The sequence below is a fragment of the Leishmania infantum genome, chromosome 15, assembly GCF_000002875.2.
Source record: "Leishmania infantum JPCM5 genome chromosome 15".
Taxonomy (NCBI): Eukaryota; Euglenozoa; class Kinetoplastea; order Trypanosomatida; family Trypanosomatidae; genus Leishmania; species Leishmania infantum.
In genome coordinates this window covers 413,112-426,661 of record NC_009399.2, presented here as the reverse complement: position 1 = coordinate 426,661, position 13,550 = coordinate 413,112, and the positions used below count along the sequence as shown (strand labels likewise).

General features: G+C 61.0%; 6 protein-coding genes across 6 annotated transcripts; all 6 read left to right on the top strand.

The window, feature by feature from the left end:
• Positions 1 to 1,074: 1,074 nt before the first annotated feature.
• Positions 1,075 to 1,662, top strand: LINJ_15_1060 (putative 60S ribosomal protein L6; the record flags this gene model as incomplete). Its single annotated transcript, XM_001464402.1, has 1 exon — positions 1,075 to 1,662. The coding sequence occupies one exon, from the start codon at positions 1,075 to 1,077 to the stop codon at positions 1,660 to 1,662; it is 588 nt and encodes a 195-aa protein (XP_001464439.1).
• Positions 1,663 to 2,221: 559 nt separating this feature from the next.
• LINJ_15_1050 (putative succinate dehydrogenase) lies at positions 2,222 to 2,815 on the top strand (the record flags this gene model as incomplete). The annotated part of the gene is made up of 1 exon (XM_001464401.1): positions 2,222 to 2,815. The coding sequence occupies one exon, from the start codon at positions 2,222 to 2,224 to the stop codon at positions 2,813 to 2,815; it is 594 nt and encodes a 197-aa protein (XP_001464438.1).
• Positions 2,816 to 3,825: 1,010 nt separating this feature from the next.
• On the top strand, positions 3,826 to 6,411 carry LINJ_15_1040 (conserved hypothetical protein; the record flags this gene model as incomplete). The annotated part of the gene is made up of 1 exon (XM_001464400.1): positions 3,826 to 6,411. One exon carries the CDS (start codon positions 3,826 to 3,828, stop codon positions 6,409 to 6,411), a length of 2,586 nt encoding a protein of 861 aa, XP_001464437.1.
• Positions 6,412 to 7,132: 721 nt separating this feature from the next.
• On the top strand, positions 7,133 to 8,335 carry LINJ_15_1030 (putative NAD/FAD dependent dehydrogenase; the record flags this gene model as incomplete). The annotated part of the gene is made up of 1 exon (XM_001464399.1): positions 7,133 to 8,335. The coding sequence occupies one exon, from the start codon at positions 7,133 to 7,135 to the stop codon at positions 8,333 to 8,335; it is 1,203 nt and encodes a 400-aa protein (XP_001464436.1).
• A 912-nt stretch (positions 8,336 to 9,247) lies between these two features.
• On the top strand, positions 9,248 to 10,186 carry LINJ_15_1020 (conserved hypothetical protein; the record flags this gene model as incomplete). Its single annotated transcript, XM_001464398.1, has 1 exon — positions 9,248 to 10,186. The coding sequence occupies one exon, from the start codon at positions 9,248 to 9,250 to the stop codon at positions 10,184 to 10,186; it is 939 nt and encodes a 312-aa protein (XP_001464435.1).
• Positions 10,187 to 12,758: 2,572 nt separating this feature from the next.
• On the top strand, positions 12,759 to 13,418 carry LINJ_15_1010 (putative 40S ribosomal protein S3; the record flags this gene model as incomplete). Its single annotated transcript, XM_001464397.1, has 1 exon — positions 12,759 to 13,418. The coding sequence occupies one exon, from the start codon at positions 12,759 to 12,761 to the stop codon at positions 13,416 to 13,418; it is 660 nt and encodes a 219-aa protein (XP_001464434.1).
• Positions 13,419 to 13,550: the final 132 nt, after the last annotated feature.

The window sequence follows — 13,550 nt, the reverse complement described above, 5'->3', positions numbered from 1 at the left end:
CCCGCCCACCACCCTCTTTCTCTCTTCGCTTCCATCGTGCGCGCGTCGGTGTTCGCCTCCTTCTTAATGCTCGTTTGCTTGTGTGCACGTCTTTGCGTGTGCGTGGAGGGGTAAAGGAGGGGAGGCGCTGGAAAAGGCTTGACGACGTGTGTGCGTGTTGAGGAGGAAGAGGAGGAGGAGGGGGGTCGATAGCCCCAAAGGTTTGTGGCTGGCACCACCGCCGCCAGCTCCTCCTTGCCTGCAGCACCGCCCGCATTCTCTCTGTCTGCCTCTCTCCCTGCATCCCTCACCCTATACTACAAAGTCGTCGCTCTTGTTGTGGAGACACATATGCACGCCCCTCCCCCTCGTATAGCGCAGTGCCACCACCATTCCAGTGCACACAACCGTCCTCCTTATAATGCTCCTCGTGTTGTGCGTGTGCGTGTGCGTGTGCGTGTGCGTGTGCGTGTGCGTGTGGGTGTGGGTGTGCGTGTGAGTGTGCGTGTGGGTGTGCGTGTGCGTGTGCGTGTGGGTGTGGGTGTGCGTGTGCGTGTGCGTGTGCGTGTGCGTGTGGGTGTGGGTGTGCGTGTGGGTGTGCGTGTGCGTGTGGGTCTGCGTCTTTTTTACTTCAGCCCTTTGACAAGGCATAACTCAGTAAGCAACGCAGCAAGCGAGAGATGAAAAAGCGCCCGCGGCATTGCTGGTCTGCAGAGGAAACCCCCGTTTGATGGGCTTTCAAGCGGGTCTTTGCCCCCCTCCCCGGCTTCCGCCGCACCTCCGGTCCCCTCGCCGGCTTCGAGCTTCCACAGAGAGGGGGGGTGATGCCCACAGTCAAGGGCCTGCACGTGCACGAATTACGTTTCCTTCGCTCTCCATGTTCGCGGCACTGCCCATATGTGGTGTGAGTCGATCTTCTTATACCCATCCCCCTCCCCCTCGCCCTTCCCAATAAAAAATAAAAATAAAAACATATTTCATCTGTGCCACTGCACCTGCATCCAAACACACACACTCAACCACAGAGAGTGAGATACTGGCACGGAACCAGCTTCACCCCTTCCCTCTCCTACCCGTCCCACAGAGCTTTCAAGCATGGCCGCCACCAAGTCCGCTGCGTCTGCCGCGAAGAGGAAGGCGGCGAAGAAGGTGTCGCGCAAGAGCCCTGAGTACACGACTCTGCGCAAGAGCTGTGCTCCCGGCGTCATCGCGATCATCCTCGCCGGCCGCTTCCGCGGTCGCCGCGCCGTGATCCTGAAGCAGCTGCCACACAACGGCCCGCTGGTCGTGTCCGGCCCGATGAAGTACAATGGCGTCCCCATCCGCCGCATCGACTCCCGCTACGTGATCGCCACCAGCACCAAGGTCGACATCTCCAGCGTTGACACGGCGCCCATCACCCCCGAGGTGTTCCAGCGCCCCAAGGCAGAGAAGCTGACCAAGAGCGAGGGCGACTTCATGGGCGACAAACAGAAGGCTAGGGCGGAGAAGGCTGCCAAGAAGACCTCCAAGGCGGGAAAGAAGACCCCCGTGTCAGACGCGCGCGCCCAGCTGCAGAAGAAGATCGACGCCGCCCTCATCGCCGCCATCAAGAAGGACGCTCAGGGCAAGGAGAAGGCCGGCTACCTGCGCTCCGTCTTCACGGTGAAGCCCGGTGATGCGCCGCACCGCTGGAACTGGTAAGGCACGCAGTGTGTGTCTCGTTTGCTCCGAATTCTTTTTCCTTTTTCGTTTTTCGTGTTTCGCGTGCCTCTCTTTTCGGCGCATGCGAAAAACAGCACAGCAATCCAGCAAACGAACAAAGAAAATCATCGATGGCGCACGCTACGCCAAGGTTGGGGGTGGAGCGGGGGTGGCGGCAACGCCGTGTGCAGCAGAGCAGACACCCATCGCAGAAGCCCCCGGTATCTGCGTGCATGTGTGTTCGGTGCACGACCGGGTCGTGCTGCTTGTATGTTTGGGGAGGGAGGGGCTGCGTTGCCTTCCTCACGCCTCCCATCCCTCCATCCCTGTCGCCTTCTAGGGGTCGCCGAGGCGCGTGCAGAGACGGACTCTACAGGCCCAGGCGAGATGGCAACGGGCGCACGCACACACGCACGCGGAGGGAGGAATGTTTGGGATGAATCACACTGCACTGAAACCTCTCTTCTACCCTCATCAGCCTTCATCTTCACTCGACACACAGACGCGCCGCTGTCGCCACCGCCTCAGAAAAGGCAGCAAGCACACGTGAAACCCTAAAATGCCGTCCGCGCCTCTCCCTGGCCAACTGGCGAACTACAGCAGCCCGCTGTACATGTACCGCCACCTCATAAAGAACTCGACGGCCAAGACGCCGCAGCTGTACACGGCCAAGGACAACAGTAAAACAGCGATGCACCTCCTCACGCGGCGCGCCGCCAACGCGAACTACACTGTGAACCGGTGGTATCTGAAGGAGAAGGTCGACTCTAGCAACCGCATGCGTCTCGAGGGACTCTACGAGTGCGTGCTCTGCGCCTCTTGCACCGGCTCCTGCCCGCAGTACTGGTGGAACCGTGAGCACTTCTTGGGTCCTGCTGTGCTGCTGCAGTCATACCGCTGGCTCGTCGAGCCCCTCGACCGTGACTTTGACGAGCGCGTGCGCATGTTCGAGACGGGCAACCTGGTGAACATGTGCCACAACATCTTCAACTGCAGCATCACCTGCCCCAAGTTCCTCAACCCTGGTCTGGCGTCGAAGGAGATCAAGCGCTTATCGTCTCCGTCGGCGAAGCGCGTTGGGCCGGCGATCGAGATGGAGCCCGTTACGAGCGGGAAGGAAGCGGGAAAACGAAGTCTCGCGCAAATGCAGTGATGTCAGCGCGGATGCGGTATGGCGTGCTGTGTCGCCTTCGGGGAGGGAGGGAGGGGGGAGGCACCATCGTGTTTCAGTTCTGTTCGCCGTGAGAACGCGCACGCGTCTGCTTGTGCCCCGTTGCGCTGCGAGGGGGGAGGGGGGCACCAGCAGAGGCGGTCGATCCGCTCAAGCGCGTCTTTTAATGCGATCACTCTAGTAGTAGTAGCCAGTGTATTGTCCTTTTCGCCTTTTACACATCATCTCGAGATCTTCGCGTGCTGCGACTCTCACCTTTCTCTTTCCTCGGCATGTGGGGAAGTCGCCGTTATGTGGCCCGACTCGGCTGGATACCCCAGAGGGGGTGCGGTGCGGCGGGCAGGTGTGTGTGTGCGTGTGTGTGTTTGTGCTCACCAAATCTGCAGAGATGGAGACGGCCTCAGCGGAGCGGAGACGTGGCTGCAGAAGTAGATGGCTGCGCCTCCTCTATCGCGCCAATGCCTGGACCATCAATATCATCTCTGACGTCTTTGCGTGCTCTCCGCCGCCTCGCCCCTCTTGTGTGCGTTGCGAGAGAGAAGGGGGTGGAAGCAGAGGGGTGCGCACGGCACGTCTACAGCCCGACAAGACCACTCTAGTAAACCCTCCATGCACACGTGCGCCTACACGAGTGAGGGAGACAGTCTACGCATGTCGATGTGGTGGAGTGTCCTTGCTGTCCATGTTGTCGTTGTCAGCTCACTGTCTTTCACCCTCGACCACGACTGAATGACCCACCTCGTAACGCGAATGCGTGCATGCGCGCCGACATGCTCACGGGGGGGGGGGGGGCTCGGTGCCTTCCAAGATCCATCTGCGTCACCGATGCAGAAGAATCGTGGGTGCCGCGCCGCCACAGGTGTGCGTCTCCCTGACTGAAGGAAACGGTGCTGTGGCCGCGGTTGCGCCACAACGGGATCCACACCCTCTTCTTGCACACGTGTATGTTTCTCGATGATTTTATGAAGTGAAGGCACACACGGAAGAGTAGGATGCACGTGCGTGCAGCCGTGTGCGCGACTACCTCGGCTTCCTCCCGCACTCTCATCTCACGCGACCCGCCTCACCTCCCTCGGCCTCTGCCCTCATCTCAACACGCCCTTGATCCGGCCTCCCACGGCCGCCACTATCACCTGATGTGTGTGTGTGTGTGTCCCTCTCTGTGCGGGTGGAGTACGCACCCACGAAGCAGCACAGCTGTGTCTGCTGAACAGTTCGACTACAAAGGACTGTCCACATCAACCTTCACACACAACGCACGCGCAGCGGCAGAGACGTCAGCGAAGCTGGCGAAGCCATCCGACATTCACAGAAAGCTTCGGCGTCCTGCTTTCCCGCGCAACGCCCACCTCCACTACCACTACCACCACCGCCATCCCCTCCTCTTCCCTTATCACGACGAAAGCGGAAGCCGTCTTCAGCGCATGTCACTCCAGTTCACAGTGAGTGGCCCGAACATTCGCGTGCTCCTGAGTGTTCTCACATGCGTCAGTCGTCTCGGCGATGCCGTGTACATTGTGGGGCTGAGCGACGGCATCGAGATCAGCGCTGTGTCGCCAAGCCGCAACGGGCACATCGCGGTGCGGGTGCACGAGCGCTGCTTTGACCGCTTCCTACTGGAGCTCCCGTCCCGCCGAAGCGGCGCTGATGATGGTAGCGGCCTCGCGACCTCGCATGCAGCCGCGGAGGGTAGGGCAGACGATGCCAGCGCTGATGGCCCCAAGCCCTACTTGTGTCTGCTCACCAAGACGCTCGTCGCGACAGTGCTGCGGCAGCACAACACCAACGTGCAAAGCCTTGACTTTCAGTACCGCACCGCGAAGTCCTCCGACAGCGCGGCGGCGGCGGCGGCGGCGGCGAGCGACGCGGGGAACTACAGCTCTGACGCCGACCATTGCCTTTGGAAGGGTCGCACGGACGCGGATGTGGTGCGGTGGCACTGCACTTATGGGCGCAGTCTCACAAAGACGTTTCTTCTCCGTCTCGCAGAGGGGGAACCGACCAGTGTCTACGCGGATCTGTCGCGTTACCGCTTCGAGGTGTGTGGCGACGCCCGCGCGTACGGCAGTCTTCTCGCCTCGCTTCCATCCAGCGCGAATCAGTGTGCGTTGACGCTGCCAGAGAGCGGTGGGCTGGAGCTGCGCTCGGTGCGGCAGTCGGGGTCGTCGTCATCGTCCTCGTCGGCAGCAGCAGCAGCAGCAAGCGGCCGCGAGAGCGGCTCAGCCGCGGCACCGTCGGGCAGCATCAGGGCAGCAGACGGCAGCTCCACAGTGGTGACGGCGTTCGAGAGTACCTTCACCCTCTTTCGCTTCTTCGAGCGCGCCGCCTCACCATCGGCGACAGACGCGGACGGTGCAGCAGCGGTGACGGAGTCCGGCCCTTCGGAGGTGCCGCAAACACCGTTTCCTAATACGCCGCCGCCGCCGCCGCAGCAGCAGCAGCAGCTGAGCCCTCGACGCAATTCCGTGCTATCTGCGCCGGATCATGCATCATCGGCCACCGTAACAGCCGACTTCATTCCGCTTCCTGGCAAAACATTCGATGTGAAGCCCTTCAAGAACGCGGCGTGGCTTGCAGAGCAGCTCGGCGTCCAGCTGCACCTCCTCACGGGCGAGGAAAGTGTGCCGATCATCATCGCGAGCATCACGCCGGAGGAGGTGCAGAAAAGGCGCATCACCGCCTCGGCCGACGCCGCGAGGCACGAGAGCCTACCCGGCACGGGTGGTGCAGCAGCCCGTCCGTTCTTGGTGACGAACAGCGCGCCCTCTGTCCCTGCCTCGGCCTTCGTCTCGTTCATCCTGTACGTGGCAGCGCTGGACTCGGCGCCAAGCGGCGGCAGAGCCTCTGGCTCCGGCGGCGCGCCTGGCGGAGCCGCAGACACGAGCATCGCAACCGCCATCAGCTCCGCTGTCAACACGCCCCGCCCCAGCACGCACCACCGGGCGTTGAAGGGCGACGGTGGCGCTCTAGAGGCGGTGGCGGCGACGCCGATACCAGGCCACGGCGATGGGGAGAACGGGGAGCGCGACGGTATGCCCGTGAGCAGCGGGAACAGCACCACGAGCGGCACCCTGTCTCACGTGGAGGCCAGCTTTGTGAGCACCAGTGCGGCCACCGCAGCTGCAGGGATGGTGGGGCGCCTGTCCCGCGAGAGTAACAGCACCGTCGACTCTGCGTACGCGACCCCGCGACGGACTGCGTCCCTGTCGGAGTTGGTGATGGTCATGACCGGTGGCGACACTCCGGGCACCTGTAGCGGTGATGCCGGCGGTGTTCACGCGGCCCGCAAAAGCGTTGACTTCCTAACGGGCGTCACGGCGTCGTCGCTGCCGGGGAACCCCACTGTAGCCATGACAGGTGCCGCGCTGCCTTCCGCGTCACTGCCGCTCTCGCACACCCCCACAGCCACTGCTCTCAGTTCCATGTACCCGCTCGACTTCGAAGCGTTTGTGCGCACCTACACCTCCGCCAACGAGGCGGACGATGAGGCGGGAGAGGAAGACGCGCAGGATGCTGAGCTGCGCGAGTTCCTTGCCAGCTGTGTCGCCTCCATGTCGCGAGGGCCGACGCAGAACTGAACCGGCGATGATGATGATGAGTACAGTGCGAGTGGGTGGGGAGTAAACAGGCAAATGGTGGTGGTGCCGCGGGCAGGGAGTGCGTGGCGGCGGGCAGTGTCGCTACTCCCTCTCTCCGCCCCTCCCCCCCCTCCGTCGTCTCTGCTCGCGTGACACTGTACGCGTGCACTTGGATGGCTCGCACGCGCATGCAGACAAGCGGACGCACAAACACGGCCCTCGTAGCGGTCGGCGAGGGGAAGTGAACCTCATCCGACCGCGTTGCTTGGCGTCGCACGGCGACATCGAAGCATTTTTTCCCCTGCTGTCTTCCTTCTCGTGTAAAGCGGGTGTCGTGACGATCACCGGCCTACGCGCGCCGGCAACGGTGCACGCGCACAAATGATAGCACCCCGTTGGGGTTCTCCACTTCACGTACTCTTAGCATGTGCCCCTCTTCGCTATTTTGGTTTCTTGTGTTGTGGCGAGCCGCACCGCGCACTGCAAGCACACATACACGGACTGCCCTGCACTAGCCACCGGCATCAGCTCCCAACCTCGCCGCGGCAAGACACACACAAAAGTCCGCGGATCACGTGTGCGCGGACGTCTTGCGCTAAAGGTTGCGCGCTTGGAGCGACTCTGGATCCTTTACTATTTCGCGCCTACAAGGTAAGCAGCCGCCGTCATCGAAGCCTCGCCTCGACCGTCGATTGCCGCCTCCCTCTTCCTCGTCACAGCCATGCCCTTATCCTCCTCCCCGGCGCCGAAGAGGTTCAGCGCCGAGGTGCGCGACGATAACCCCTACAGCCGCCTGATGGCGCTGCAGCGGATGGGGGTCGTGGACGATTACGAGAGCATTCGCGACAAGGCGGTTGCCATCATCGGCGCCGGCGGCGTCGGCTCCGTCGTGGCGGAGATGTTGACGCGCTGCGGCATTGGCAAGCTCCTTCTCTTCGACTACGATACGGTGGAGATGGCGAACATGAACCGTCTCTTCTACCGCCCCGAACAGCAGGGGATGAAGAAAGTCGAAGCCGCCAAGGAGACCCTCGAGGGCATCAACCCCGACACAGTCATCGAGCCGCACGCCTACAACATTACCTCGACAGAGCACTGGCAACGCTTCTCGGAAGCGCTCACGAAGGGCGGCGTCAGCCCCAACTCACCGATCGACCTCCTGCTGTGTTGCGTCGACAACTTCCAGGCACGCCTCACTGTGAATCTCGCGTGCCTGACGTACGAGGTGCCGTGGATGGAGAGTGGCGTCGCCGAGAACGCCGTCAGCGGACACATTCAGCTGCTGCTTCCCGGCGTCACCCCCTGCTATGAGTGCTGTCCACCGCTCGTGGTCGCTACCGGCTTGCCAGAGGCGAAGCGGGAGGGCGTCTGCGCGGCCTCGCTGCCGACCACTATGGGCATCGTTGCTGGCTTCCTGGCGCAGAACACGCTCAAGTACCTCCTCCAATTCGGCGATGTCTCCGAGTATGTCGGCTACGACGCCATGCGCGACCACTTCCCCCGTGTCGAGCTGAAGGCAAACCCGGAGTGCCGCAACGCGCTGTGCGGGGAGCGGCAGGCCGCCTACGCGGCTAAGGTTCGGAAAATGGGTGAGGCGGCGCACCCGCTCTATACCGCGCGCAAGGCGCGCGCAGACCGTGCGGAGAAGGAGCGGCAGGCAGCGCAGGCGCGGGCGAAGGCGTGCGCGGCCGAGTGGGACATCACGGTGGAAGCCGAAGGCAAGGACTCCCTCGCTGTCCACAGTGGGGTGGCGAATATCGCCGCTGCGCTACTGGGCAGCAACGGGGAGGGCGAGAGCGGGCTGGAGTACGCGTACGCTGGCACTGCAGCAGACAACGCCGCGGTCGAAGATGAGGACAAGTACGTCAAGATGGCCGGTGCGTCTGTTGAGGAACTCATGGCACGCATGAAGGCCATCCAGTAGGACTTCATGTTGATAGTGAAAGGTGCCAAAAGCCAAGGCGTGGTGTGTGTGTGTGAGTGTGAGAGGGAGAGGTGCACGCGCAAGGGCTCTGTAAGCATCCTATGTCCGTGCGTGGGTGTCCGTGAACAGCTGTTCTCTACCCTCCCCCTCCCCCTCATTCGTCTACTGGATCGGCTCCGCGTGGGTGCAGTGCGTGCATGTACGTAGGTATATATACCTATATATATTCATATATATATATATATATGTGCGTATACAGTGTATACATATATATATATACACACATATGTATATGGGTGTGTGTGTGTACCTACTACACACATATATATATACGCCCATACATATACATTCATATGTACGTATAAGTGTATATGTGTACATGTATGCGTGTATAGGTCTTTTGTGTGTGTGCTGATTCTTCCTCAACTCAGCGATCAACGCGTGTCGCGCCCGTGATTGGGATGGGATAATACAACCCGTAAACGTAGAAGAGAAGCGCACATAAGCAGTGTGGGCAGCAGAGATGAATATGTATGTGTGTGCGTGTGCGTGTGCGTGTGCGTGTGCGTGTGCGTGTGCGTGCGCGTCTGTTTTGCTTCCCGGTGTCGCTGTTTTGGTTGGCTCCCTTCACCTCACCTGGCCCGCTCACTCCTCATTGTTTTCAGCGTTGCTTGTACCTCGCTGTGCTCGCCTCCCTTCGCCTCTCTCTAAGCACAAGAGCGCACCATACGCATCCACATCTCTCACCCTTTTCACCAATCGCCGTCCCTTCCCCCTCCCTCCCTGCTCGCTCACCGAGCCCCACAATCTCCTTATTACCCTCATTAAGACCACGCACACGCACCAACAAGCGGTGCCCGTCGTCATAGCCAAGATCCATTCTCGCTCTCTCTCGCTCCGTACGAATCATCCATGTCGGACGACGACGTACACGAGCGCCTCACCACCATCCCTGGTGCGTGCCCGACGCCACTGGAGTTGGGCATGTCGGGATGGAACATCCTCCACTCCTCGGCTGCCGTCTACCCGTACAAGCCGTCCGCCGTGCAGCAGACTGCGATGAAGAACTTTATTGAGTCGTGGGCGCACGTGTACGCGTGCAGCTGGTGTGCCTACCACATGCGGGAGTACGTGCGCGACCACCCGCCAGACGTGCGCGACAAGCTCACCGTCTCACGATACGTTTGTGAGATGCACAACGACGTGAATGTGCGGCTTGGCAAGGACGTATTCGACTGCTCCCCTAGCGTGGTGCTGCGTCGGTGGCACCCCGGGTACCCAAACAAGATGGAGGATATGCCAACGATCGAGGAGCAGCTGGCGGCGTCGGACCGGGAGAAGTCCACAGCGAAGGAGGCGAAGCATAGTCAGCAAGAGGAGGAACAACGCTTCAGCAGGTCCGGGCTGCACGCCCACGAGGCGGCCCCGAACGAAGCTGTAGCTTGGCGAACCGCAAGTGAGGCAGCATCGAAGAAAGTAGATGGCGGCTTGTGGAGCTGGCGAATCTTTCGCAAGCCAGTCTTAGGAGCACATGCAGCCAAGAGCAACGCACCTCCGGGTACGAGCTCGTCATCTCCGCCTCCGACTACGCAGCACGAGCCGAGCATCTCCTCCTCAGGCGCACTGAAGGCCCCATCGACAGGTGCGGTGGCGGCAGCCGCGTCTGACGTTGGTGCTGCCCATCCCCGCCACAGCTGGTCCACCTCCACCTCGGAGGCGCACAACAGCTTTCTGACGCCCACCCCGTCACGCGGCAAGGCCGTCGATGACGACACCGACATCGATGCCGTTCTCAAGCGTCTAAAGCGGTGTCAAGTGTACTGCCCAGAGGACGAAGAACTCAAGCACTAGCGAGCCTGCACATGGGTGTTATCCTCTGTTGATGCATACACTTACACATATGTGTATGTGTATGTGTGTGTGTGTGTGTATGTGTGGGCGGCCTTCAAACTCGCCGAGCGAACCAGCGGGAAGGGAGGAGGGAGAGGCACATACGTATGGTTAGTCATGATGACTCGCGGACGGTGGAGTGGATATGTGGAGAGGTGGTGAAGAGCCGCCCACACCCACACAAACACACACGCACGTGGCGAAGGTGGTGCAGCCACAAGAGATCCGCTCTTTGCAAGTGAGCAAGCGGCAACCTCGGCGCCCTCTGCTCACACGCGATATGTGCGCGCTTTAGCTACATATTGTCGTCGCGTTGCGTCCATGAAAAACCGTGACGCACCCCTTCACCTCCCCTTCCCTCCGTGCGTGCGAGTCGCTCGTATTCTGCCCCCCCCCCCTCCCCTCTCGATGAGTTCCATCCATGCATGCATACGCAGACGTCAGCACGGGCGCACGTGCACCGGAAGCCTCTCACCCCTCCCCACCCATCTCTACCGTTGTTGGTGATGTTTTGAGTGGTTTCGCAGCCGTGTCTGCTGCGCGAGTCTCTTCGCCGCTTCATTTCTGTCAGAGAGGGCAGCCAGCGGAGGGTGTCAACGCACTACGAAGAGCATGCACGAGGCCGACGTACGCGCCAAGCCCTTCCCACCATGCCAGCAGCTTCGCCTTCATCGCTTCGATCCCCTTGTCGGTGCGGAGTGCGGCACCCACCACCTAAGGCGTCTATGTGCAGCAAGAAGGGCGTCACAGCAGCAGTGGTATTGGCGAGCCGGCGTCGGCAGCATCCCGATTAAATAGATTTGATGCCGCGCACACGCTAGCCACGGTGGAGCTACGGAAGCGGCTGGTGTCACTCTTGTAGGATGGCATACACTCCTGCCCCTGCGCAGTGGAGGGCTCAGGCCCGAAGAACTTCGGCGACGAACTAGACACCGCTGAAGACGCGGAACGCGTGTTGCTTGCTGTCAAGCCTTCTCACGATCAGAACGATGAGGAGCCCGGCTGCGCCGAAAAGCGGTAGCGACGCTGTCTTTATCGGCTTGCACACTCCGGGCAGTGTCGCCGTCGTGAAGTCGAGGGCGAGTGTCTTGGTGGCGGTGACGGGCCGATCTGGACTAGAGGAACGTGCGTTGGCGAACTCGGCCACGGCAGCTACAAAGGAAGCAGCGCAGGTAAATGCGGATGCGCGCAGGGATGGCGAGACGGCCGAGTCAGCAAATACGTTCTCGCTGTCGCCCCTTCAAGCGCAAATTCGCTGCCAGCTCTTCTGGAAGGCGTCCGTGCATGCCCTCCAGCGGTCTTCTATGCGATGTAGAACGTCCTTGCCCCTCCCCCAGCCGTGCTGGGCCCGGCCACCTTCCACATAGCATACCAGCTATGCATTTCGATCCTAGCCGTGCTCATGCGTGTGGAGCTGAACTTTACGCTGGCATACTGCTAGTATGCCTTTCTGGTGTCGTTGGCGAGTGGCATCGATCTTGTGGAACTGGGCAGCTGACCGTGCACTGGCGAAAGCCATCGCGATGTCCGTCATCAAGATGACACCGATTGCCCTTTGGAGCACAGGCGCTGCCTGTCGCGAGTGCCACTCCACCAGATGTGCGCCCGCTTGCCGCTCTGCGGAAGGGCACCGCTTCTCTGCTCTGCGCCGCCATCACCCCGGTCGGTGTGGGTGTGCCCATGGAGGCAGCCTTCACGAAGTTCAGCAGTCACCTCCACATCTCCGCCCACAGCGTCCATCTCGCTTTCTCCTCTTCCTCGGCAAATTTGGCCGTGAAGGGCTGCGTCAAGGTGTGCAAGATGGCGCGCGTGACGGCCAGGAATGCGGCCAGTCGTGACCCCGCCCCCGCCTTCGTCGGTCGTCTTTCTCTTCCGAGTATATTATACACATAGATGTGTGATGTGCGCACCACTTCCTCGCCACAGACGAAGGTAACGTCACCCCGCTCGGCGTACGCGTGCAGACTTGTTAGCCTCCCCCATGATCATCATCACACCGGCACGCTTTAGGCACGATTCCTTTGTCTTTTTGGCTGATGTTCTGTCTCGTGGCACGACGTCCACCTGCCATGGCACACGGGGGGAGAGGGAGAGAGAGGGGGGGGCACACACAAGCACGCGCACGCACATACGCACGTGTTGTGGAGACGAGAAAGACATCGCCTGTGGTTCTTTTGTCGATATTGGAGGTCACCACCCTCACCGTCTTGCGATGCCCCCTCTCTGGTTCCTCACCTCCCCGTGAGTGCCGGCCGCGTCATTCTCGGTGTCTGTCTCTGCCAGGTTAGATCTGGGCAGACTGGCACGGATCGGCAAGTACACTGTGGTGAGGGTGACATGCCTCATGGAGGCATGCCTCCCTTCTGTGCAACACCCATCCGCTCATCACTTCCCTACCACCCTCCCTCTTTATCTCTTTCCATGGCCTTGCGCACATGCACGCCACTGCACTGATACATCATCCGGTGCGCTGCCGCCGAGCAGTGACGCTGTTCTTCTGGGAAGCATCTCTCTCTCTCACCCCGCAGAGAAAATGGGCCCGCTCTCTAAGAAGCGCATGATCATCCGCGATGGCGTGTTCTACGCCGAGCTGTTTGAGTTTCTCAAGCGCGAGCTGGCCGAAGAGGGCTTCTCCGGTGTCTCTTACCATGTCACGACGCTCCGCACGGAGATCGTGATCAAGGCGACGAAGACCCGTGAGGTGCTCGGCGTGAACGGCCGCCGCATCCGCGAGCTGACAGCCTGCATTCAGCAGCGCTTCAACTACAAGGAGGGCAAGCTCCAGCTGTACGTTGAGCGCGTTGAGGTGCGCGGCCTGTCTGCGATGGCGCAGGTGGAGTCCCTTCGCTTCAAGCTCCTGAGCAACCTGCAGGTACGCCGCGCCGCCATGGGCATCATCCGCTACGTCATGGAGTCTGGTGCCAAGGGCTGCGAGGTCACCGTCGGTGGAAAGATCAAGGGCCAGCGTGCGAAGAGCATGACCTTCCGCGACGGCTACATGATCAAGTCCGGTACGGCTCACAAGTCGTTCGTCGACTCCGCCTGCCGCCACTGCTACATGCGCGCCGGCTGCATCGGTGTCAAGGTCAAGATCATGCTGCCCGGTGACTCGACTGGCCGCAACGGCCCGTCGGAGCCGCTGCCGGACGTCATCACCGTCATTGAGCCAAAGCAGATCACCGCATCTGAGTAACGAGCGGGGGGCATCGACGAAGGCAGCGAGAGACGGACAGCTTCGGGACAAGGAACGGAAGAACAGCAACCGCGCACACGTGCTCTCGTTTTGATTGTCTTTCATGTTTCTTTTTTTTTAGTGCGTGTGCGC